Source organism: Erithacus rubecula (assembly GCF_903797595.1).
Source record: "Erithacus rubecula genome assembly, chromosome: 18".
Lineage (NCBI taxonomy): Eukaryota > Metazoa > Chordata > Aves > Passeriformes > Muscicapidae > Erithacus > Erithacus rubecula.
The window spans coordinates 4,244,599-4,268,030 of NC_136670.1; the positions used below are offsets into that span (position 1 = coordinate 4,244,599).

At 45.0% G+C, this 23,432-nt stretch overlaps 1 protein-coding gene across 8 annotated transcripts in view; it reads right to left on the bottom strand.

Moving 5' to 3' along the window:
* Positions 1 to 234: 234 nt before the first annotated feature.
* Positions 235 to 23,432, bottom strand: part of ARHGAP40 (Rho GTPase activating protein 40) — a 37,832-nt gene continuing 14,634 nt past the window's right edge. For 3 of the 8 annotated variants that reach the window (XM_079321404.1, XM_079321403.1, XM_079321401.1), the window contains exons 2-15: positions 16,589 to 16,791; positions 11,039 to 11,256; positions 10,305 to 10,380; positions 9,403 to 9,554; positions 8,626 to 8,791; positions 8,198 to 8,289; positions 8,006 to 8,083; positions 7,628 to 7,787; positions 6,171 to 6,253; positions 5,221 to 5,427; positions 4,838 to 4,978; positions 3,834 to 3,994; positions 2,977 to 3,032; positions 235 to 2,622 (exon numbers count right to left, since the gene is read on the bottom strand). In XM_079321404.1, coding sequence (XP_079177530.1) covers positions 2,516 to 2,622; positions 2,977 to 3,032; positions 3,834 to 3,994; positions 4,838 to 4,978; positions 5,221 to 5,427; positions 6,171 to 6,253; positions 7,628 to 7,787; positions 8,006 to 8,083; positions 8,198 to 8,289; positions 8,626 to 8,791; positions 9,403 to 9,554; positions 10,305 to 10,380; positions 11,039 to 11,256; positions 16,589 to 16,769 — 1,878 coding nt within the window. In that variant the 5' untranslated portion in view covers positions 16,770 to 16,791 and the 3' untranslated portion in view covers positions 235 to 2,515. Of the gene's footprint in view, positions 2,623 to 2,976; positions 3,033 to 3,833; positions 3,995 to 4,837; positions 4,979 to 5,220; positions 5,428 to 6,170; positions 6,254 to 7,627; positions 7,788 to 8,005; positions 8,084 to 8,197; positions 8,290 to 8,625; positions 8,792 to 9,402; positions 9,555 to 10,304; positions 10,381 to 11,038; positions 11,257 to 16,588; positions 16,792 to 21,864; positions 22,080 to 23,432 lie in introns of those variants that run through there. The other 5 variants (XM_079321405.1, XM_079321400.1, XM_079321402.1 and 2 more) reach the window with 3 other exon arrangements.

Consider the following 23,432-nt stretch of genomic DNA (forward strand, 5'->3'; position numbering starts at 1 on the left):
AGTTGGTGCTCACCTTCAGCTCCCATCCACCTTTCTCTGTGTTTTTACACCCTCCTGCTCCTCTTCCTGGACCATCCTTCTGCAGCAATCCCTCAGGATCAGCCAAAAAGGAGCTTCTGAAGCTGTAACACAAAACTCAGAGCCCAGGTACAGCCCTCTTCAGGCACATCCTGCTGCATCCACAGATGTGCTGCCATTTAACTTCTTCTCAAGCACTAATGAAAGTGGAGCCAAGAGGTTTTACTGTATTTTTATTGTTTCACTGAATAAATGAAATTTAAATATGGAATTAAAAATTCATAAAAAATAAAAGGTATTAAAAGCCATCCCCAGGATTGGCTTTTAATACCCCCAGAATAAAACCCACCCATCAGAAGTGGGTTGCACATCACTGACTGAAAAATTTACACTTACTTTTTGATACAAAGATAGGAAAAAAATTTAAAAGCATATCCATCATCTGGAAAGAGCTGTTTTGTTTTGCATTTCCTTTCATAATTAAACCTGGTATTTTTCTCATGAGAATCTCCCATTAACCTTGTTTTTCACAGCATTGATTCACATTGTTTGGTGTTCAAAAAACCCCACTCATTTCTATTTCACAGCAGCAGTGATGCAGTCTTGACCCCTCAATATATATGGACAGAATATTTAATAAACCAGCATATGAGGGGTGGAAAAAATGCAGCATTGTGTGATTTGCAGAGTACAATTCAGCTTGCAAAGGATCTTTGAGCTCACAGTGATACCTTTATGAGTTGAGTGTTTCTCAGGGTATCATATCTCTGGCATTTGTTCTTTTCCATCTTGACTCCATCACTGTCACAAAGAATTCCAGAAGGGATGCTGAATAGGTACCTTTGGTTTTTAAAGCCCCAGTTTTAAGCAGCTTGATCTTTCCAGAGGTATAACTCACCCATTCTCAAGGAAAAGAATCAGGCTCTTTCAGGCACAATTGGAGCCCTACAAAAGAGGCACCTCAAGAATTGTTGATACCTGGGTCAGGGTTGGGAGGTTCTATTACAGGTTTTTAAGAAGACATCTGTGAAGGTGATCCAACCAGTCAATGCACCTGCACCATCTCAACCAAAAAGAATAGACAGACTCTCTAATATATGAATAATTTTTAGATATCTGCACCACTCATACAGAATTCACAAAAAAGCTGGAAAGAATATGTGGCTCACCTGTTCCTCAAGGATCTTAATTACCAAGAGGATTTAACCACACAGACAGAATAATCACAGTGTGAAGCACCTTTACAACAGAATCTAGCAGTCTGAGATCATGAATAAGGAAAACTACACTTCATCCCAGGGAAAAAAAAAGGAGCAGAAGGGAAGTTCAGATTGCAATGGAAACAAACTCATCTAACAAAAGAAATAATACTGGAGATTGTCACTAGTGCAGCTGGGATTTGGCAAATGAAATACTTTGAGTATACACTTGCAGGGCAGCCCTGCTTCTGCCACATGAATAAATATCCAACCATGATTAAAAACAGTATTTAGAGAAAGACATCCACATTTCCAGACAGGCTAAGGGTTTCACCCCTCCCACTGCACAGTGGGGCCCCTCTCGTGAGGTATTTCAGCATCACCACGAAGGAAAGCAACATTCTGCACTCCTGCTCACAGCACAGTCCTCTTGGAGCAAGGTGGGTGATGATGATGATGATGATGCACAGCAAGGTGTGAGTGCTCTGCCCTGCCCTCACCTGTCCAGCCCACTCTGACCACACTGTGCTGAGTGTGACAGCCAGAGCAGCAGTGCTCAGCTCAGTTCAGCCACCTCACATCTCAGGGGAGGTTTGTTGGCTTTTCAACAAGCACATCCCCACAGAATCTCCCACAAAGAAGTTCAGTTCACGTGGGCAGGTCATTACCAGCCCCACATTAACTCCAGGATTTTCCTGTGTTGCCTATTGGTATATAGGTTGTCCATCAAAATAAATGTGTGTTTTACCCTCACTGGTGGCAATTTGGCCATTTGGCCTTTTTGGAAAATCCTTTTTCATATATTCAAAGAATATAACAGGAGCTTAATAATGAAGCCAGGGTCATAAACTCTTCTGGTGACATGCCACAGGCAGCCATGGTCCTTACCAAAGGGATGCCCTCAGTGCCACTGCAGCATTTGGCTGTCTCTGCTCCAAATCCAGAATACACAAATGCCTTCCACCATATTCAAGATAATCTTAATTTTCTTCTGTTCCTTCTTTGCTGCACAGCCATGGCAGCTTTGCCTTGAGGGTTTGTTTTGGGGGATATTTTGTTTAGGAACAGTCATTCCCCCTGCAAACTCTGCTACACAATGATAATTGCTGCTTGTTTCCAGCATCCCTTTTAGCACAGAGGCTACTGTGCTCTCACTGCCAGCTGCCATTCAAACAGTTAATAAAGGTGCTTTTCCTTCCAAGAAGCAAGCAGTGTCTGCTCTGACACTACAACAGGAAAGTCTCTGTTTCCACCTTCAAAAAACTGCAATCAAGTGCTTTGTTTTGCTCATGTTTTCCTCAGAACATCCGAGGATAAGATGGGTTTTGCTTAATTATCCATTCAGCATGGGGGTTGATGTGGTACAAGTCCAAGAGGTAAGTGTCTGGGTCCAGGCAATGTTCACCTGTTAAAACAAGACATTCAGAAAAAAAATCACATTTTTAAATATCCTTAGTCTTTAAGCTGTTAGATTTTTTTGTTTGTTTATTTTTGCTCCCACCTATAAACTAGGATTGGTTTACATTCCTTTCAATATTTCAACCTTTCAGAAGCATTCCCACAAATGTGAGGTAATGGCTTTGAGAGGAAATAGGGTAGATGTACATTAGGAAGATCTTCAGTCTTGGGGTGGTGAGGCAATTGCACAGTTGCCCCAATAAGTTTTTTGACTGAAAGAACCTAAAAGGTTCTCCTAAAAGAACTTAAACATAAAAACTGGATATGGGAGTCTTTATTTCCAGCTACCATTTGTACTTACCAATATTGCCTCCCACTTCATACAGGAGCAAGTTTGTGCAGTCCATGGAGTTGTTACTGCAGAGAGAAAAACACACTGAAGGTTAAATCTCTGCAAAGACAGGTTAGGTAGTTTAGCAATATTCCTTCCAAAAAGCTGTTTGTGGTTCAGAGGCCAGCAATGATCAAAGAGCCCATGGTACAGAGACCTTGCTGATCCTCCTGCACAGGGCAGGACACCCAAAATTGGAAAAGAAGGAAACAGGGCAAGCAGTTGGTGAGACAGCAGCTGATCCTTATCCAGTCAGCTTCTCCTCATCCTCCTTGTCTGGACATCTCCTGGGAGCAGGAGAGGCACTGCCAGGTCTCCTACCACAAACAGCCTGCAGGAGCTCTGCCAGAGGGGGGCAGGAACTCTTCTGTTCCTTTTTTGGGTTAGTTCAGCAATTCACCACAGGAGGGAATTGCAGAGTTTATTTTAGGAATTCCCTATATCAACACAAGCACACTGGAATTACTACTCCAGGCAAATGGTACAGCTGATGCTTTCCTGCAGGAGAGCTGGAGGGGGTTTGCATGTCAGGGTCAATGTTACTGCCTTTTCCCTTCCCTTCAGAAGGATTCTGAGTTCACTTGGTGTCCAGAGCCCAGAGGGGAGCACTGACCTCCTGACAGCCTGAGCACTGGGGGATCACCCAGTGAGCTAAAGTGTGCCTTCCCCATCCAGCACCATTTCCTAAGCTTAGAACAGAGGAGCAGAGAACAATCTCTCCTCATGACTCACTGTGCTCCCACCTCAAGACAGAAAACAGCAGCTAGACCACTTAGGTTTTTTTTTTTTTTTTTTTTTCTTTTTTAAGCAGAGAAAAAGCCATTTACCACTTGAGGAGGTTGACAGTGTTCACAATATTCCAGCCATTCTGGCACAGGTTCTTCTGAAACTGCCTCAAGACATCAGCAACCCTGGTTGCATTGTTCAGGTGCACCTCCAGGGAGTCCTTCAGGAGGAGGGATGCGTGGACTTTCACAATCTTGGAAGGCTGAACAAGGCAGGCAAAAAGAAAAAAGTGCTTAAAGAAAGATTCTTATCAGTCAAAAGATTAATTTTCAAAATTGATTGGACAGTGTGAATTATTAAAACCATCCAGAGAGCTGTTCAGAGAATTTAGGCTTGTTCCTTACACACATTGAAGCACCAGGGTGAGCATTTTGTTCTGGTGATGAGAGGAGTCCTGTGCTCTCCATCAGTGTGTGCTGGTGCTCTCTGCTGTTCAAACACAGCACTGACACCAGCTGGGATGAAAACAGGATTTGTCAGAAGAAATTCTGATTAACTGTTCTGCACAAGTGTGAATGACTCCCCTGAAATTAATTTAAATTACTCTGAAAGGAATTTAGAGATCTGGGTTGCAGGCTACTGAATTCCAGACAGATCCTTTGCAAAGAAAGGAAACATCAAGTGATGTGCCATCTTAACAGGCATTATGGAGCAAAAAGAAAATTAGGCAATAGCTTGAATTTATGCTTTAAAAAATGAGAATACATCTGCCTTATCATAGCAGACATACCTGTGTCAACACATGGGACACTGAGAGCCATAAGAATCCTGCTCTTCACATGAGGAAAAACAAAATTTCTACACCTGATCTCTTCTCTGCTTTTAACCAAGTGTTTTGCAACCTGAAATATATTTACTGCTCTTGTTGATTAGATCAGTTTTTGCATAACCTACCCAAAAGCATCTGGAAAACTGTTCCTCATTATTCTGCTTTTTTTTTTGTCTCTCTTGCTCTTTTCAAGGGTACCACCTCTTTCATCTTTCTGAGTTTTCAGGAAAACATTTGACACTGCCACAAAGGGGTTTGGGATTTTCCCCTACTCACCTCTCCATGGTTCTTTTCCACCTTGTCTTTATCAGCGTGAATCTTCCGCAACAAATTTTTAATTCTCTTGTCACAGAACTGGTACCTTTTGCTGTTGCTCTCGTTCAGCTTCCTCACTTGAGCTACCAGAAAAGAGGAGACCTGGGCAGGAGAGAAGGGTGAAAACAGGAGTTAAATCAACCAGAGATAAGGGTGTAATTTAGGAACCTGATCATCACTTTAGCTCCTTAACTAGACAAAAATATCTGTGTACCTTGAGGACAGGTAGCCTTGCAATTCAGCCAGAGGTTTTGCTTACAGCTGTTTAATTCCTCTGAAATTTCCAAGGCTATCCCTTCCCTATCCCAATTCTGCATTACACCACACATTCCTGTGACACTCACTGTCCAGAGCAGATCCTGGTAGTGGATCATCATCCTCACCACGTCAGCAGCCCCCTCTGCCAGCTGCTTCTCCTTCCCCTCAGGGATCTTGTTTGGCAGCCCCTTGTGCATGAAGAGGTTGGGGGCCATGACTGTGGAAACATTCCAGAGGTTCATTTTGTTGTTGTTTTCCCTGGCAACCACCTTGCTGAGAAACTCAAGAAGGGCCTGAGAAAAGGGAAGGAGATGTAAGCCATGCATTACAAGTGATGCTCAATAAAACTACCATGGCAATTGCTGGAGACATCATCAATTAGCAATTTTTCTTGATATAGATCAGCAAATCCCATTTCTCCAGTCAGGAAGTAGAGAGATCAATTTCTAATACTAGGGTAGCAACAAATAATCACACCAAGAGAGGTTTATCCAGAATTTGTGAATCAGGAAAAGCAGTCTGTGTGGGAAACAGATGAGTTTTTACTCCTTGGCAGGTGATAATTTACAAAGTCTAGCTGTAAAAGTTTCTGAATCCAAAGAAGGATCCTCTCTTTCCTTCAGTGTCCCCTCAAAGCTATTCCCAGATGTAGAAAAATAAACCCTTTTTGATTACCACTTTCACCTCACACCTCCACCAGAGCTGTGACAGATCATCTTTACCTGAATTATATATTCCAGTGCTCTCAATGAAGTGTGCAGGGTGCTAAGTCAGCCTTACCTTTATTACCTGGGAGCTGAACTACTCAGGAGGGAAAAAAAAAAAAGGCAGCAACAACCACCACAGCTCTTATAAAGCACAGAAAGAAGAGGTGGTGTCTATTTAAAAGCCATGTAGCTGTGGCACTTATGGCTTAGTGGTGGCCTTGGAAGTGCTGGAGGAATGGTTGGACTCAATGATTTTAAGAAGGGTTTTTTTCAATCTAACAACTCTGTTATTCTAGGTTTTACCAGCTAAATCAAAAGCAAGCAGTTACCTTCAGAGTGTTTCTGTTGGACTCTGGCAGAATCAGGATCAGGAGGTTTAGAGCCTGCAATCTTTGCTTCAGGTCTGGAATATCTAGAAGGAGAGTAACAACAGGACAGAGGATTCAGGTTTCTGACCCTTCTTTTTGAACACAGGAATTCTCCAGGGAATGAGACAATTACTTACTGAAATGTTGGTCATCTAGAGTTTGAGACCTCATTTCACAGAAGTAAATCAAACTCAAACTGTCCTTAAGAAAGGAACTGCCCATGTTTTATAACTGATTCATTTCCTTTAGAGTACACAATCAACCACCAACCCTGTTGCCCTTGAAGAGCAGCAAAAGAAACCACTTTTGAGCAAAGAACTTGTGCACTCAAACAGCCAACTTAACACATCCAAACTACTGACTGAAGCACCAAACCTGTTCTGCTGTGCTTGTAGAACAGCACACTACCTGCAGACTGTGTGCCTTGGCCAGTTTCCACAGCTCAGCCTGCGTGTCATTATTGATCAACTTGTCCTAACTTATAGCAGGAACCTTGCAGGCTCAAGTGACACACAATTGAAGAGCCCAGGACAGTGCAACTATGGAAAGGCACATTCAACCAAGCACCAGTGACTCCAGCCCTCAGCTGTGTCCCCATCACATCCACAGGCTCCCAACACACCTGACAGGAGAGCTCAGGACCAGGGAGCTTTGCATTATCTTGGGTTGCAGTACAGGATGTGCCCAGCAATGTGTATCTGTCCCCATCTGCTGCAGCCGGGTGGGGCAGTGCCCCTGATCTCCTGGCACATATTATCTGCTAATGGGCCATCTTTAAACCAGCTGGGACAATCATCTTTATCTTTCCACAGCCCATCCTCCCTCCAGGAGATATCATCTGCTGCTGGCCCATTCAGTCCCAGTGCATGACTGATAAAATTCCATCATCCCACTGGGAGATGCTCCAGCCAGGGCAGGAGCCAAGCCTTTCCTACCCAGAGAAAAACTGAGATTTTGGACACCAAGGGACCTTCTTTCCACTGGATTCCAGAGGAAAGCCAGACCTTTCCACATCATCCCTGGACCTTCAGAGAAAACTGCACCTTCTCCAGGAGCACTGCTCCAGCTGAACCACATCTGCCACTGCAGGAGGATGCAGCCACCATTGAATGGGACTGCTGCCACCACCCTGACTGACTGTCGGGTGTCAGCTTGGATTCTGACTCTGGCAGCGTTTTTTTCTTTTTTACTTTTTTTTACTGCATTTTTATTTTAATTTTCCTAGTAAAGAACTGTTATTCCTAATTCCCATATCTTTGCCTGAGAGCCCCTTAATTTCAAATTATAATAATTTGGAGGAAGGGGAATTACATTCTCCATTTCAAAGAGGAGCTTCTGCCTTTATTGGCAGACACCTGTCCTTCAAACCAGGACATGCACAGACCAGACAGGTGGCAGGCAGCAGAGCAGGCACTCACTCTGGACAGCAGCAAAGGCAGGCAGGTACTCTGCAGTCAGCAGGGGGGCTGGCAGCTCTCGGATGAATCTCTTCAGCAGCCCGGACACATCGTTCTGGTGAACCTCATCCCAGCAGAACAGGCCACTGTAGAAATCCCTCTCCAGCTTCTGTTCCAGGCTCTGGGAAAAAGATGGAATTTATCACATAAGTAAATGTAAGGGAAATTTTATAGCTGAGCACTGAAATGGTGCAGAGAGCCTCAGCACACACAGGTCTTTCCCAGCAATGTTTCTGATTGTACTGGGAAAGGGATGAGATAATTCAGTTCATTCAAACACTTCAGCAAATGCTTCCTGATCACCCCTGACATTTCCAAACAATGCTAAAGGGCTCGTACCTTAATTCTGGTCTGGGACCCAGAAACTCTCAGGATGCCTTCTGTTTCAAGTCCTCTCTTCTCCAGGCAGGACAGCAGCTGTTACAGGGGGAAACAGAAAGCTCTTAGGCACAGAGGATGAGGAGCCTGTCCTTATCCCAGACTCCTGACTCTGAGGACCAGAGGTGTGAATGAAACTAGTAGAGAACTCACTGCCTGCAGCAGCAGAGGGACCTTGGTGTTGGGCAGCAGCTTTTGGTCATTTTCCAGCAGGGTGTTGAGTGGAACTCCAAAGAGTCTCTTCTCTACAACAGAAACAACATTTCCAATTCTGTATGACCTTTAACAGAAGTGTAAGGGATATATCCCCCACTGCAGGCTAAGATGGCACTTTCATAAACACAGATACTAGAGAAAGAGGAATAGTTACACAGGACAATTGCAGCCAGACATAAATGTGGTAGGAGGTTTAGATGCCATGATCCACTGTCTTCCAGGAGAAGCCCAAGGAAAACACACCTGTCACAAGATTTCTTATCAAAGACCCTCTGCTCAAACATTTGAAATACAACTGATGAGTGTATGATGAGAAGATGAGTGTTTTTTTTTTTTTTAAAAGCCCCCCCAAAAGTCCAACTAACCTGTTGTTTTCAGTTTTGCTGCTTTGTTTCTCTTCAGCTCAAAGCCCAGGATATCACAGAGAGCTGTAAGTTCAATAAGGGCCAGTGTGGGGATCTTCTTCATGTCCTGAGCTGACAGATCTCCAATCCTGGTCACTCCTAGTCTGCCCTTCAGGATCTTAAATCTCTAAGGGAAACACACACAAAAGGTTCAGCTCTAGTTATTACTATTAATCCCACTAGTGAACAACTTTTGCTGTTGTTTTATTTTTTTTATCATAACCAGCCATCTGTTCTTCCTGCTGTGTTCAAGACCAGATATATGCCCAAAACTACTCCTACTTAACCACCAGCTGAATAAATATTTTCCCTTTTCAATATTGCTCTTCAATCATACAGGAGATGCCAGTTTTTCTAAGTTAAAGGCAGCCTGATACCCACCCTAATCTACTTGAACTTTGGAAGCAGCCCAGTTCATTTGCAGAGAGGAGAAAACTTCACAATTATGAGCAATAAAGTGCAATTAGTTACTCTCCTCTTTTCAGAAGAAACAACATGGAGGATGTGTGTCAAAATAGGGAGTTTCAGATAAAGGTTTTATTTCTTTTGATCCTCCACTACAAAATGGTTATCCTTGCCCAACATTGCAAAGATAACAGCACAACACACCCAAACACAGAACCAAACACAGACCCATTGCAACATTACCCAGAAGTATGAAATTAATTCCATGTCTTGCATCACCTTGACAAGCCAAGACTAATAAATTCTAACAAGAAAAATTCCTCTAGTGCTTACAGTTAGTGCATTTCCATCCTTTAGCTTCCTGGAATCAGGCAGGAAGGATCCCTTGAGCAGGACAGCTGCTTGCTCTGAGTAGGCAACATCCATGTTGAACATCTCCTCTTTCCCAGGGTTTCGAACTGTGCAGGAATAATCCTGGGATTCTGCTGCAGGGGAGAAACTGTCTTGAATTTCTGCAAGTCAGGAGGACAAAGCTTAGAAAGCAAATGTGCTGAAAATCTTCAGTTTGAGATAGGTTTGGTTCAACTGTTTTTAAAAATCCTGCAGTAACAGATGAAAAGAGTATCCCCACAGCACAGAGTGACCAGCAGGTAAAAATCTTCCTGAGAAGATGGTCAAGCATTGGAACATTGGAACAGGCTGCCAAGGGAAGTGGTGGAGTCACCATCCCTGGAAGTGTTCAAAAGTTGTGCAGATGTGGCACCTGGGGACATGGTTTAGTGGTGATCACACTGTGCTGAGTTAGTGGTTGGACTTGTGATTTTAGAGAGCTTTTCCAAGTTTAATGATTCTATGATCAGTGTGAAGTCTCAGCATTATGGCTAAAATTACCTGGTAAGACAGGACACACCTATGGTTAACATCTCTTTACACAACTGCTCATGGCATTTACAAGGTTTCACTGATCTTTGCTGGACTGATTTTATTTTCATCTTTCAGTTGCCTTAGCAAGAACTTCCAATGATCAGCCTGAATCACAATTCCAATAACACTGGAGCTTGGAAAAGTTTATTAATACACAGGTGTGTGAATAATCATGTGAAAGAACTCACACCCCAACACAAACAAGGTCAATGTTTCAGAGCCTGTGTATGTACTTCAATATGTGTATGGCTTTCCTTCCAGCTCCAGCCCTGCTTCTGATCCTACTCTGCATTTAAAAACCTCCTCCTTACTTCTCTGGGTGTTTGAAGTCCGTAGATTGTGCCACAGGGGATCTGGGTTGGACTCCTCTTTCTCTGCTGCTGTGTCCTGAAAAAAAAGAAAGAAGTCATTTTAGCCACAGCCAAAAGAGCAGAACCTCAGGAAAACAGCTGAAAAGACTGGTTATGAATTATTTAGTAAAAAAAAAAAAAAATGTAAATAAAGCAACCAACCCTCCCCCCCTCAAAAATGCAGTGTTAGTCTTTCTCCAGGATTTCCACCCCTACAAGGTCAGCTTATCAGCACTGATTTTGGGAAGTTCTCTTGTTTTGTTTTATGGTGATTTAACATGTTACTGGAACAAAGAAAACACAAGGGGGCTCCAAATGATGCCAGTGCAGTTAGCACTCCATAGAAGCATTCCAGCAGGAATGTTATTCCAGTCTGGGAAGGCTACTGATCTGCAGGTTTTCTAGTAACTCCTCAGCACTGCAGCCAGGATTTCTCCAGTCTCAGCTTCCTTTCAGTTCAAGAGATGAAAACAGAATAGGAGGCCTAGACCCAGAAAGTCGACTCCTTTATACTGATGCCTTAAGTTTTAGCTTTCATATTTTCTAGATTCCGTACTGCGTTAGTATGTAACTCTGAACTTTACGTAAAGTGTTAGCAAGTTCTCTTCACAGTTTAGTCAGACAAAAGAGTCTTTTTTCAGCCCCAGAACCAGGCAGGCACCGCCCCGAGGCGCGGAGCTGTGCGGGCAGCTCACCTGCGCGCCGCCCGCTGCGAAGATGTCGCGCACGTCGCGCACGGGCGGCTTGTTCCTCCTGCGGCGGGAGCGGCTGTAGGTGTCCAGCCGGCGCTGCACGGCCGCCGCCTGCGTCCTGGTCAGCGTGGACAGCAGCAGCAGCTGCTCCTGCTCCGAGCCTGGCTCCAGCAGCTCGGCCAGCCCTGCGTCCTGCAGCCACTCGGCCTCGGCTTCTCCCTCTGCGGAGGAGAGCAGGAGTGAGGGAGGGAGCAGCAGCCTGGCTGCTTGTGGTGCTGCGGAGGCACACAGCAGGAGCCTGGCCATTCCCTGCCCGGGCTGGCTGGGTGCTGCTGCCAGAGCTCCCCTCTGCACGGGCAGGCTGTGAAAAGGCAGATTTACCAACTTCACTCCCATATCCTGCACAATCCTTGCCTAAATTTCACCCAGAGTCTTTGTGCCCTCTTCTACCCAGCTTCTCTGGGAGCATCTCTACCTCCACAGTTCTTTCTCCTCCTTTTTCCTCACCTGGAATGAGCAATAAGAACTGTGTGAGCAGCTGCCCAAGGAGCTGTGGCTGTAGGTGTCCAGCCAGTGCTGCCCCGTGTTTGTTCAGCATGGACAGCAGCAGCTGCCCCTGCTCCCAGCCTGGGTCCAGCAGCTGGGACAGCCCTGTGTCCTGGTCAGTGTGGACAGCAGCAGCTCCTGCCCCCAGCCTGGGTCCAGCAGCTGGGACAGCCCTGTGTCCTGGTCAGTGTGGACAACAGCAGCTCCTGCTCCCAGCCTGGGTCCAGCAGCTGGGACAGCCCTGTGTCCTGGTCAGTGTGGACAGCAGCAGCTGCCCCTGCTCCCAGCCTGGGTCCAGCAGCTGGGACAGCCCCGTGTCCTGGTCAGTGTGGACAGCAGCAGCTGTCCCTGCTCCCAGCCTGGGTCCAGCAGCTGGGACAGCCCCGTGTCCTGGTCAGTGTGGACAGCAGCAGCTGTCCCTGCTCCCAGCCTGGGTCCCCCAGCAGCTGGGACAGCCCTGTGTCCTGGTCAGTGTGGACAGCAGCAGCACTCCTGCTCCCAGCCTGGGTCCTGCAGCCACTCAGCCTCAGCTTCTCCCTCTGTGAGCAGGGAGAGAGAAGGCACAGTGAGCAGGGAGCAGCAGTCTGGCTGCTTGCAGTGCTCCAGAGGGACACAGCTGGAGCCTGGGCATTCCCTGTCCGGGGTGGCAATGGACATTGCTGGGAGACAATCACAGCTTTATTCTGAAGCCATGGCTGCTCTCCAAATCTCAGCCCTAATCCTGCGTGCCCAGCTGGGTGTGGGGTGACACCAGAAAACACACAGCTCCTTGGGCAGCTGCTAACACTGTTCTTATTGCTCATTCCAGGTTGGGAAGAAGGAGAAGAAAGAACTGTGGAGGTAGAGATGCTCCCAGAGAAGCTGGGTAGAAGAGGGCACAAAGACTCTGGGTGATATTTAGGCAAGGATTGTGGCAGGATGTGGTAGTAAGTCAGGTGCAGTTGGTAAATCTGCCTTTTCACAAACTGCCTGTGCAAAGGGGAGCTCTGGCAGCACTGCCACCCCAGAAGGAATAGCAGGGTTTCCCTGGATCCCACCTGATCTTCAACAGCTTTGAGAATGGACAAAAGGTCTGTGAGAAGCCACAACACACAACACTGCATATTTGACTTTTGTACTTTTCCAAATTACTTGGTTGCTTCTTTTACTTTTTTTTTTTTTTAATCTATATGCATGCCTAGCTACCAACAATTTTTTTTCTTTAAATATCCAGATCCTGATCTGCTAGGTTCAATTGTATTTTACTTAATATACTTGCTAGATAATTTGTGTGTATTATCTCTACTCCTTAATTTTTGAGGTGGATTTATAACCATACACTCAACTAAAGCAAAAACGTTATTTTTACTCTGTGCATTCATTTTATGCCTGGGCCTATTCAAAATATCACTAAAACTAAAGACCACTCCAATTCCAGAAGGAAGTGTAAGAAGCCTGGAGAGAATACAGCAGCATTACTCAAACAAGCTCACTCCCACTTCATTCTTCAATACATATAAAGTTGCACTTCAAACACAGAAGACTTTTTTTTTTTTTCTTATGGGATACACTCATAAGGAAGTGCAAGTGAGAAAGTGCCCTGAGCAAGGCAGCTACTTGAAATTCAAAGATGAAAGAAACGATTTGACAGGTGACTTCAACTTTAACATAGCAAACACCACAAAGTCTTTATCTTTTCAATTCCATCTACCACATCCATTCATTGCAGGCAGCTCCAGTACAACCCTACCAAAGATTATACTGGGAAAAAGAAAAAACACAACTGATTGGCACAGAGCAGCTCATTCCCACTCTTCCTGTCTATGCAAACTTCTACCTCCTCAGTTGTCACAGCTGCTCAGGTAAAGTTTTATTATTGCTGAAAAAAAAAAAAAGCAGCCATGGAGCTCTCCTTGAGAGATTAAATAATTTAATTTTTCTGGAGAAACCTCATGCTCATGCAGCTTGCAAACACATGTTGTGACACGATTAAAGCTCAGTCTTCAGAGCATGGTCTTTGATTTTAGGCATCATAATGAAACAGAACCTTTTTCATCATCACAACACAACAAATAGAGCTGAACTTGAAGTCAAGTATTTCTCTAAGTGAATCTTCTAGCAAATTGTCTGGTTTTCCTACAAGGCCCAAAGTTTTGGCCTTTTCCCAGGTCTGGGAACAGAAGTTAACAGGTAACAGCATCCCCTGGGCACAGCCAGTCATGGTCCCACTCTCAGCCCCTCACCAAACACCTTCTTGTCCTACATCTGTGGCTCACAGCAACCAAACAACACACAAAAACCCTCTGGTTTATTTTGCCTTTGGGAACTAGAGGAAGTGAAGTGTATTGCTTGCAAATTTTGAAAATAGCCAATTCCAGTCATAACAGGAAACTGATCTTCTACACAATACCAGAGAGCAGCCCCTCCATCGGACATCCGTGTGTTCCTGCTGCCCCATCTGATGCCAAACACCAGATTGACATCCCTCTGTTTGCTATTTTGGCCCAGTTTTGTTTGCCAGTAGCACAAAAGGAAACCAGCAAAATGGGTTATTTCTGGGGGAAAGGGAAAAATTGGAGAGGAATAAGTCAGAACACAGATCCACAGATGAGCTGCAGGTTTAAGCCTGGAGAGCTGATAAGATTTGCCTTGTGAGTTCCAGGCAAACAGCATTTCAGGAGAGCACAATTAGGAATGGTTTTGCAAAACTAAAGAACCACAAATCTACTTAAAACACAACCTAGTCAAAAATAGCATTCATAATAAAGTATTCACTTTCCAAATATTTAAAGGACAGCTCCAGCATCCTACATTTTCAGACTAAACATTAAGCACAACTTCCTATCTAGTTTTTGAAGGTGAAGAATCATCTTTTGCAGAGAGTTCTCAGTCAGGGTTATGTGCTGTAAGGTCACAAAAGGTGTTTGAGTGGCTGAGTGCCTGTGTCCTCAGCTGGCTGTGCTGTTCTGGACAGATCTGGGCAAACAATGACAGCAAGGACAGCACAGCACTGCATTTCAGCAAAAAGCCACTCCCTACTCCCACCAAGTGTTTGCAAGGCTATGAATGCCCTCAGCACCCTTCAACTGCCACCAGGTCACCAGCAGCTCCCAGGACACCCCCCACAGCCAGGGCTGGCACAGGAGCCCAGTGTTCCCAGCTGGGTCAGCATGTTTGCAGAGCCTTATCTCCACACAGCCTGTCCTGTGCCCTGGTTATCACAGCCATGCTGTCTCCAGACAGAGCTGCCCAGTTCTTCATTCCCCAGATTTATGCAAAAAGTGACAGTGCCTCTGACTCTGAGGAGCCCCACAGCCTCCATGCTCTGGGCAGGAGCTGCAGAGAGGTGAAAACCAAACCCTGCACACCATCCCCACTCCCAGCACAGTGTTTATTTGCCTAAGCTCCTCCAGAGAAGGCATCAAGAGCCTGAGCCTGCCCCACCTCCTTCCCCAGGCTGTAGGGAAGGCTTTGCTACTCAGAGCATCATTTCAAGCCTGTCTGGTTTCAATGGCCAATTAAGCACTCACCTCCTGCTAGATTAATCTACTGCATTAAAAGACACTTTTCCTCCTATCCCTGCTTATGCACAGTAATCAAATTGCCCCCAGCATATCAGTCTTTAGGATATCCCAGACAGTCTTTCATCTCATGGGATGGTCTCTTTTCCAGTCTCCTTCCTGCTGCACTCATTTTCTGAATCACTTTGCATCTCCTCCAGCTTTAAAAATCAAACTTGTGTCCTTTATAAAGGGACATTAACAGCAGACCTTCACATTTACCATGTTCTGTCAATGATGGCAGACAGGCACAATGATATTCCCACCTTGCTCTCCAGAGTCTCTCTATGCCCCCACAAGATCCACTGGCCCTTCCCAAGCACAGCAGCACCTGGGACTGTCACAAACATTTCCCCAGGACACAGATTGTTCCCAATAGCAGGCACAGAGCAGCTGTGCAGGCTGCAAATTGTGTTCAAGGGGGTGTAAAGGCAACTACCTCCATTTCTCTAAGATGGACCCAGGAAAGGTGTGACCCCACCTGTGGGATCACTGGGTGTTTATCACCACAAACCCAGGGTGCTGTACTTCCCATGTCTAAAGGGACTTCTCATCAGGAACTGCAGTGACAGGACAAGGAGCAATGGGTTCACACTGAAAGAGGGGAGCATTGTGACAGATATTAAGAAGAAATCCTTCCCTGAGAGGGAGATGAGGCACAGGGTGCCAGAGCAGCTGTGGCTGCCCCTGGATCCCTGGCAGTGCCCAAGGCCAGGCTGGACAGGGCTGGGAGCAAACTGGGACAGTGGAAGGGGTCCCTGCCATGGCAGGGGATGGAGCTGTATGAGCTATGGGGTCCCTTGCACCCCAAACCATTCTGTGATTCTATGATTCTATAGAAAGAAAACACATTCCAAAAGTTTTGGAATAATTGGCCCAAGTTCCAATTATTCCAAAGCACTGGATAACATCAGTGCTACAGAAAGTGCATTAGAAGCACCCCATACACATTTCTTCCAAAGAAAGAAAAAAATGATATGCAGGAAAAGCCTTGTGTGGACAGACTCAAGGCTTTCTGGATATTTATTGTGGTTTCTTGAACAGGGAACAGTCTGCCTGCCACAGAAGCAGCTCCCATAAAAGGCACTATGATCAATCTCAGAACCATGCACACAAACAAGGCTTCCAAGCAGCCCCAGCTCTCACAGAATGTTTACCACACACCACCTGAAGTGGCCCTGAGAGCCCCCACCCTTGGTGGGGCTGCTAGAAAAGCCTGGAGCCTTGACCATGCTGCTGTGCCTGGCCTTTGGAGTCAGCTCTGCTTCAGCACCGAAACCAGGCCAGCCAACCCTCCCCTTCTGCAGGGCATTATCCACCACCCAATTAAAAGAATATCTCTATCCCTGATTGACTGATAATCTAACCATACTCCAACATGCTTCTGAATCGTTCAGGTGCTTAAGTAAATCTTCTGTTTCAGATGTTCACATTCCTCTCCTCACTCCCAACATTTTTGGCAACCTACCCTCCTGTGTTTTGACATCTGCAAGGCTGCATTCCTCCTGCTCTGCTTCAGTGCTCTGTTTAATGTTCTCTACTTCCAGCCAAAAACTGTCCATTGACAAGTTGTCCAAAGCCTCTAGCCTGGAATTGGTGCTCTCTGACACTGGGGATGCCACAGGAGTCTTTGGAGGAAGCTGGTTCATTTTCCAAGGGCAGTGTCTGCTGCTGAGAGAGGAAGAGATAAGGAAAGAGAGATTAGATTCCATGTATTACACACAGCAATGGTGTCCAGCCTTCACTGATTAATGACTGCAGCAAAGCCAAACAGAGGTAAGGGCTGGACTTCCCTCACTTAGTGTTTAGCAATACAGACAAGCTGGGACTAAATCCCCTGGAGAATGGGGAAAACTGCTGTCCAAACATGTGAGAGGACACAGGATCAACAGAGTCTTTTCAGAGCTGTCCCTGCAGTGACCTCCAACACACCACCTACCACCCCACTCTCATTCCAAGACTTCCCTGCAAGTTTTCTGTGCATTCACAGCCCAGGATGCTCCAAGCTCAGTTCATGTGTGCTCCAGGACCTGGCACAGACAGGAGCTCCACCACAGCAGCCCCAACCCAGCAGTTTGTGCTCCCTATGCAAAAATCCAGCACAGCTCCATCCCCTGCACTTCAGCTCATGCAACAAACAACTCTCAGGGCTCAGAGCCCCTGTTCCTGCCCAGACCAGATTTTTCAGCTGTGAAACAACACGAGGTGTCCTGGGAAACCCAAGCACATGGAATTTTCTTACCACCCTGCTGATTCATTCATGCACAGCTGAAGTCCCAGACTGGCCTCATTGAGCTCTCAGCCCCTGTGCTGTGAGCTTCTCATCACTTCATAAAACAGTGCCTCTCCTAAAACGAGCTGTAATTGTCTTCAAAGAGTTCCAAGCCATTTAAGCCCTGCTATACACATTTTTCAAAGACTTACAAAAAAAATGGGATAAGTGGAACATATTTATGAGAACACCTCAATAGTTCCACTGATGAATACAAAAATTAAAGAGATGGAACACTACTCTAACTGTGGGTGGTTTGAGAAACACCCACGAACAGCCACCACCACCAAGCACATGCCAAAATTCCTTTCTAGTTTCATTAAAAAAAAAAAAAAAAAAAAAATCAAGTTGAAGTCTTACACCTTGAAAACCATGACAACAAAACACCCACAAAATGCTATTTAGCCTCCTAGCTCTAGGAGCCAAAAGTTATAGATGGCAAAATATCTGGAAAGTTTTAGCCCCTTTCATTCCAGAAAGCCATTATTAGCAGTTCTGGCACTAACTTGCTTCAGTTGTGAGAAGCATTTCAAGTCATAAAGGGATAAATTGGAAGATGTAACTGCTAAGAGACAAATGTAGGTATTCTGCATTTATATTTACAAATGTGTGTGCACATCACACTCACACCTTACTCTAACACACACAGGCAGCCCCTCTCTCCTGGAGGTCAGGACCACAGCAATAATCATCACTTCAGGAACATCTGGAGACAGCCACAGTGTTTAGAACAAGAACTAAAGGGGTTTGTTTGTTTTACAGGAAGACAAAAGACTGAATTGAGCTATGCTGCCAGGCAAGGACAGAAGTGATCTGCTTGTTTAGCCCCATCCTCACTTTTCTATTTCTGGGTATCCAAATAACACTCAAGATACCAATTATAGACTGTGGAACCCTTATCTAAGATTTTTTTTTTTTTATCTGCATAGTTCATGTCCAACTCTCCCAGTTCCATTGCAGCTACTAACTCAATTTATTTTTTCCTCTTTTCAACTTTTTACTTCTTTCTTTCCCCATTAAGAGTAAAAAGTTAGATTGCATCCCTCACCTTAACTCTTCTTTAATACTCCTCTCCATTTTCTCACATTTGCTGACAATCCTCTCATAAGGTTAGATTTAAAAAGGACACCTTGCTAGCACCAAAAAAGGCTGCTCAACACCTTGCTAGGATTCTATTCTGAACCAGTTACCAGAACTCATCACTTGCAACATGAAACTAAGTGGAAGGAGGAATTCAGGTTATTTTGAGGGAGTTGGTTTTGGCCATATGAGGAACACTGGGAGACAAACTTGCACTGAAGTTTCCCAGTGCACAACACTCAGGAACCATCTTACAAGTTCTCCTAATTGCTCTGCTACAGGCTTTCAGCAGGCACAAAACAACTCTTCTTGCCTGCAGTTTCTGCCCTGTACTCCTGCAGGATCTAGGTTATACAGATTAAGGCAGCCCTGAATTGTGCCTCTCCTTTATGTTCAGTTTGGTTTGGAGCTGGCTCATAACACCCCAGAAATCTCCAGGGATCAGCAGCAAAACAGAATTTAGGTTTGCAGCTCCAGCAGAACCTGCCCCAGACTTGACCAGCAGCTTGCACCCAGCAGATGTGCTCTGTGACAAGCCTGTGTCACACATGCTCTGACAATTCCTTCCCCGTGCCAGCCTGGGAAAAACAACACTGTTTTAAGCCAAGATAAATAAAACCTTCAGTTCTTTCCAAAGGGTGGCTCTTGACTTGGATCTTCTGCATGACTTACCCAGGCTCCGAATGCCAGTTTCAGTCCAGAAGATGTTACTCCAAGTGGAGCACTATTTATGTGAGGCATTAGGGCACATTTCTGGAGCACCCCTAAGGGTCACAATGTCCTCACAGCCCAGCTTTCAGGCTATGCCCTTGCTAGCAGCTGGTTTTGGTCTGCCTTCAGTCCATATCACAGAGTTCTGCTGCAAGGACAGAGTTTTGCAGACAGCAGGGACCTGCTGCACCCCATCCCACCCTGACTGTGCTTCCACACCACCCACAGTTACTTTGCTCCCTTCCACAGCTGGAAATACAGATGTTCTCAGACTGCTTGCACCAAAAACCCACCAGTCACACTATAAACCTACTCTAGGCAAGCCACAGCTGAACTACTTACTGTCCCATTTACTGCTGCACTAAACTTGGTTTCACAGAGTTGCAGGATGCTGATATCACACAGGAGGGGCAGCAGGACCCAAAGCCCAGCTCCACTGGTGTTAAACCAGAGCTGTTGCTCCTGTCTCACAGGACAACATAAAAACCAGTCCTCCACATTTAGAAAAGGTTGTATTTCCTGGTCTAAGTTCCTTTTTATTCTTGAGCTCAGTGAACAGTGCCTTGCAGATCCAGCTGCCCAGGTGGAAGGCTAATTTTAGATTCAGTGCACCTAAAAGATTGTTCTTCCTCATTGCATACCCGAGTCAACTGGAGGGCAACCTGTGACGTGCAGGCACAGCAACAGCTGAGATTGAAAGCTGAGATTGTTGGCTTAAAATGTTAATGGCTCAGTGCAACTGGGCAAAGAGTAGGTGGAATAATCGAGTTCACTCCACTGCACTGTCAGAGTAACAAAAAGCATCAGATTATGAAGCTTTAAAAATTAACCCAACAAGAATGAGACAGGCAGAAAGATCTTGTTAAGGACAGCCATATGGGAAGGGCTCTGTGGAAAGACTGAGCATCTTAATCCAGCCTTCTCCTCTTGTTTAAGAGCACAGCCAGTTTTAATGAGGCTTGAGATTCACCTGGCACCTTCAGCCTAAGCCTGACTCCACAGCATTAATAACACAGCTATGAGAAACTAGGCTGGCACAGACCTTACAGAGTTCTAAACCTGACTCCACAGCATTAATAACACAGCTATGAGAAACTAGGCTGGCACAGACCTTCCAGAGCTCACTTGGATCCCTGGGAGCCCTGCATGCTGGCTCAGTGCTGGGGTCTCACTGATCCCAGGCTGCATTACCCAGCCTCAGAGCACTTTTTGATCTGTTCCTAGATACTGCCAGCACACTGCAAATATGTTGCAAACGTTCATGTAATTCTTCACCCTCTCGAATACCAAAATACAATAAACACTGTTGCTATGTTCACTCCAGGCTTGAATCACTCCCATGAGAGAGTTTCTCAAAGGAGCTGGAGCTGCTTGGGCTTCTTTTCTGCTTGCTCAACATCCCTCCCTCATTGAAATACCTCTCTAGCAGATGAATAAATAAAAAGGTTCCTTCTCAAGCATTTCAAACAGAACAGGAGGCAACAAGTGCAAGCCAAGAGAAAGGAATTCCTTTAAGACTGCTTCCAGAAAACTAAGATGAGAAAAAGGCAACAAGAACAGAGGAATTCAGGCAGAGAAGGTGGTGCTGCCACACAAGCAGCACCCAGTCTTTAAAGACATTTCCAAAGATCTGGAGCTGGCACAAAAGCGCACGTGGAACAAAGGAACAGACAAAGTCTGAATGAGCCTCAAGAGCAAGTTTGGAGCACACCAAGTCACAGCACCATTCACAACAACCCAGACCACAAGCACAAGCATCTTGCAAGGAAAAAAAGATATATTAGTCTATCAACTGGTTGCAGTATTTTGACAGATAAAGACCCTTAGTCAGAGAAAAAAAAAGCTACATTAACGTCACACCACACACATTTTACCTGCATTAAATTTACTTTAAGATCAAAACCAACTTATGAGTACAAAAGCAAAAAATTGAAGGAAACACCCAAAAAGTCCCTGTAGGCTCTCCACCCATTGCTTCTTACCCTAAGCAAGCAGTTTAAACCTAAATGATGTAGCTAATTCTGAAGAGAAAAAAAAAATCACCTAAAGAACAGCACATCACAGTTCATAATATACTAGGTTTTCTTGTTTAAAATAATGTAGTGGGATAAAGGCATCTGGGAATAACAGACAGGAGTATTTGAAAAACTGAGACAATCCTGAAGGAGGAACTCAAATACATTTTTTTTTTTTTAACATAGATATAGCTGTAGCTATTTTGTTTATTGGAGGTTTAAACCTCAGTCTATCAAAATTATCAATGCAAATATAAAAACAGGTTCCTGTATGGAAGAAGACACTCTACTCATTATCAAAATCTTGCATCACTATTTCATTCAGATACAGAACTACACAAAAATCTATTCCTACCACAGAGAGCAAAGTTGTGCAGGAGATGCCTCATGAACAAAAATTCCACCAAAGGTCTAAACCAGAAGAAAACCCTACTGCAAATCTTTAATGTCTGGTTAGTTATCCTCAAAATACTCCAAATTTTGAACATGAACACCACTACCAATTCCTCTCTTCTCCCCACACCAATATGCAGAATACAACTACTAAGGCTTACCCTTAGGAGAAAATGGAAAGCACATGGCTGGTTCAGATTCCTCAGACCAGGCCATAAAAGCAAAGAGTAGCTAATTATCAAATTACTGCAGTGGCAATGAGCAGTAACTTACCCAACAGACTCTTACCATGCTTTCCTTTTCCTGCCTTAACTCAACCAAAGCAACTAAAGAGCCAGACTGAAAGCAATTTTAGCATAGTCTGCCCCTGCTGAAGTATATCTGCATATCTCTGACCAGAGATTTGCTCACATATTTAATAGTTTCACTGAGAGCATCCCCTGTGAGAAGTCACAGTGCCTTTAGCTCAGTCTATTTTATCTAGCACTGCTGCCAACCCCCACTTGTGTCCCTATTAAGGAATTTTATCAACTGTGGGATGGCACAGTTGAAGGTCTGTCTCTACAGCACCAGCGAGAATAGCTAAGATGTCACTGCCACAATTTGCTAATGAGATTACAGCTTGTTTTCAGTAACACAGCAATCAGCTCATCAAGATCTTCCATTATGCAAGCAGCCCAGGGAGCAGCGTCATCTCAGGTTGTTTTGAAGAAGCCTGTTCTGCAAGTGATAAAGAGGACGTGCCAGATCGTGCTCTGTGTGTGCAGTGATTCCCACCAGCTGCAGCTTTCCCAGTCCAACGGTGGGAAGGCACAACCTCACTCCTGTCCTGGCATTCTCAGTGACAGCAGACAAAGCAAACATCAATCCTTTGTCCAGAGTGACAGATGTGAGCCCTGAGGATTGTGCCTACCCCACTGCTTCAGCCTAGCACCTCCTGTATTTTCCATGCTGGACAAACTCCAGAGGGTGGTGGAGCACTGGCACAGGGTACCCAGAGAAGCTGTGGATGTCCCATCCCTACAAGTGTTCAAGGCCATACTGCATGGGGCTTGGAGCATCCCTTCCCATGGATCAGTTTGGAACTTTATGATTTTTAAGGTCCCTTCTAATCCAATCCAAACCATTCTATGGTTCTGTTATCTCCACCACAGCTTTGGATCTCAACTAAAGCACAGGTTGTATCTTTCCTGACAATAAGTGTCTCTGTCAAAGTATTTAAGGGCAAAGAAACTCCATCTCTACTTCCTTGTCTCAGGCCTTCATCTGGAATAGATTTATCTCTACTCCATCTAGCAAGGGGCTGAATAAACAAGCTAAGGAATAGGGAAAGTTGCCTTTAATTACAGATCTGCCTGGAGGCATCTCTGACCGAAACTCAGAGCAGACCAGAAACAGGATTGATAACCCCATGCAGATACAGCCAAATTAAAAATATTCAAAGCCATGTTTAACTTAGACTATTAGCTGGGTGCCTGTCCCATCCCACCAGGTTTGTTCTGGCCTCAGAAGACACAAACCAGCCTCTCTGTGCATGGTTTTGTGTTTGACTGTAAGGTCACTGCGGAGCCTGTTGTTCACTTTCCCCACACTAGCAGAGTAAGCCAAACAGGAAAGGGCTTTCATCCAAAGGGAAATCCTGCTGGGAGAAAGGGGCACCTGGCCAAAACAAACCTTGAGTAGTACTGGGATCTTTAATGTGATTGTGAATAGATAAGGCTGATCTAAGGGATGATTAGATAACAATCATTAATTAAAAGGTGGCATTCCTAACCCTATTTCCATCTCCACTGAATCCATGTCCATTTAAACACATCAGCAGTTTTGTCCATCCAGCTGCC